General features: G+C 60.4%; 1 protein-coding gene across 1 annotated transcript in view; it reads right to left on the bottom strand.

The window, feature by feature from the left end:
* The window catches only part of PPM1D (protein phosphatase, Mg2+/Mn2+ dependent 1D), a 54,652-nt gene extending 53,134 nt beyond the window's left edge, over positions 1 to 1,518 (bottom strand). The window contains exon 1 of the mRNA XM_007464903.1: positions 813 to 1,518. Within this exon, the coding sequence (XP_007464965.1) occupies positions 813 to 1,284 (472 nt within the window). The 5' untranslated portion in view covers positions 1,285 to 1,518. The remainder of the gene's footprint in view (positions 1 to 812) is intronic.
* Positions 1,519 to 1,792: the final 274 nt, after the last annotated feature.

The raw sequence follows: 1,792 nt of genomic DNA, 5'->3' as shown, positions 1-1,792 counted from the left end.
GGGGGGGGGTGAGGGGGGGCGGGGAAGCGCACTCTTAAAAAGCCCTAGCTGAATTTAACACATCGCCTTAACCCGGCCAGTTTAAGCGGTAGGAACGCATTCTGCGCTTTTTTCATAAGCCGTACAAGCATAAAGATCTTAGAAACATTTCATGACCACCACAGCGAATTCCTTCCAAGACTTTAAGTCGCTAGATGATAACTTTTTAGCCTTTCTGAATTATCCAACAGTTTACTCCAACTACCAGCCACCCAGGATCAATTCTGGAGGACTGACACCACCAGTAGGAGGCAACCGACAGGGACAAGTCCTTCAAGAGCAAAATTATGACAGATCGGAAGGAAACACTCTAATTTTTGCCGTCTTGTTTATAGCCATACCACCCTGAACGCACCCGATCTCGTCTACTTTTTGCCACCTCCCGCTTCCTTCGCCTGTCCCAGACAGCAACGTGTCTTCAGTGCATCTTATGGCCAAAATCTGGCTCCAGGTTTCAAACACGTTTCCGCTGGCGGCCGCCAAAGTGAAGTCTCGAAGGGAGAGGACTGCTCCCCATTGATCCTTGGGGTGGGGTGGTGGGGGGAAGTAAAGCGAGGAGCGTTTGAAGGGAGACAACAATCCTATCCCTCCCAAAGCCACTTTGTTTGCCCGCACCTCCACCCTGGAAAGAGCGCTGAGACCCAGAAAAGTCTTCCCTCCCATCGATTGACACTGAGAGCGCTCTCCGTGCTGGGGGACCACGGGACTGGCGCTATAAAAGGCCCCAAACTGCCTGAAAAAGAGGCGGGCGCCAAACAAGCCGGGGAACTTACCCAGTTTCTTCCACATGGCGAGATGACAAGCGAGGAAGCCTTTGCGGATGGCAGCGCACACCTTCCCCGGCTCGGAAGAGGTGAAGCCCTTCTGCTTCTTGATGAAACCCCACAAGTGCTCCCGGGCAAACTGTGCCGCCTCCCGCCCGCCGTGCCCGTCGCACACGGCGAAAAAGGCCACCGAGGAACGGCGGCGGCAGCAGCAGCCGGGAGCCGGCGAGGCCCCGGCGTCCGGCGGCGCGTCGCGAGCCTCTCGGGCTGCCACCGCCGGGCCTCTCCCCGAGATTTCGCCGCCAGGAAGAGCCAGCGGTGACCGCTGCGGAGGCAACGGCTGAGAGAGAGACCGCCGCGGCGAGGGCTCTTCTTCAGCCGTGGGCTCGGGCTCCACCACGATCTGAGTAACGTCCTCCATGTACTTCCTCCCGCCCTGGTCTGAGAAGACGCTCACTCCCAGAGAGTACAGCCCCGCCATGGCAGGCTGGCCGAGATCCCGCCGGTCCCACGCAGCCCGCCGAATGCGGCGGCGGGATACACACTCGGCGCTCGCCGGATAACTATTGTTTATCTTCGACTACGCCGAGAAGGGGGAGGGAGCGGTCCCGGAGGTGGGGGGGGGGGCGCACGATGTCGAGACTTGTCCGCCAGAGCTGGGCAGAAGCGCCAGGGGGAAAGGAGCCGACCAGCTGCGTCTGCGCAATGCGCCTCCGCCGGCTGCCCGCGCCCACCACACAAATCAGACGTTCTTCCCGGCTGACGTCACTCGGCTCTCTGGGCTCGACCAATCCGGAGTCGAGTTGGAGCGAACCCGCCCTCCGCCCTCAACCCTCGCTCCTCCCCGCAACGGCCGCCCTCCCTCCTCCCACCGTGGGCGCGGGGCCCGCGCGCGACCTGGCTGGCTTTCGCTTTGCAGTGGGTGTTTTCGCCCTCCCACTTTTCGGCGGGTGCTAAACGCTTAGCTACCAATTTGATGTCACCTTTTT

The sequence above is a fragment of the Lipotes vexillifer genome, unplaced genomic scaffold (assembly GCF_000442215.2).
Source record: "Lipotes vexillifer unplaced genomic scaffold, Lipotes_vexillifer_v1.1 scaffold788, whole genome shotgun sequence".
Taxonomy (NCBI): Eukaryota; Metazoa; Chordata; class Mammalia; order Artiodactyla; family Lipotidae; genus Lipotes; species Lipotes vexillifer.
This window is presented reverse-complemented; position numbering and strand designations above follow the sequence as displayed.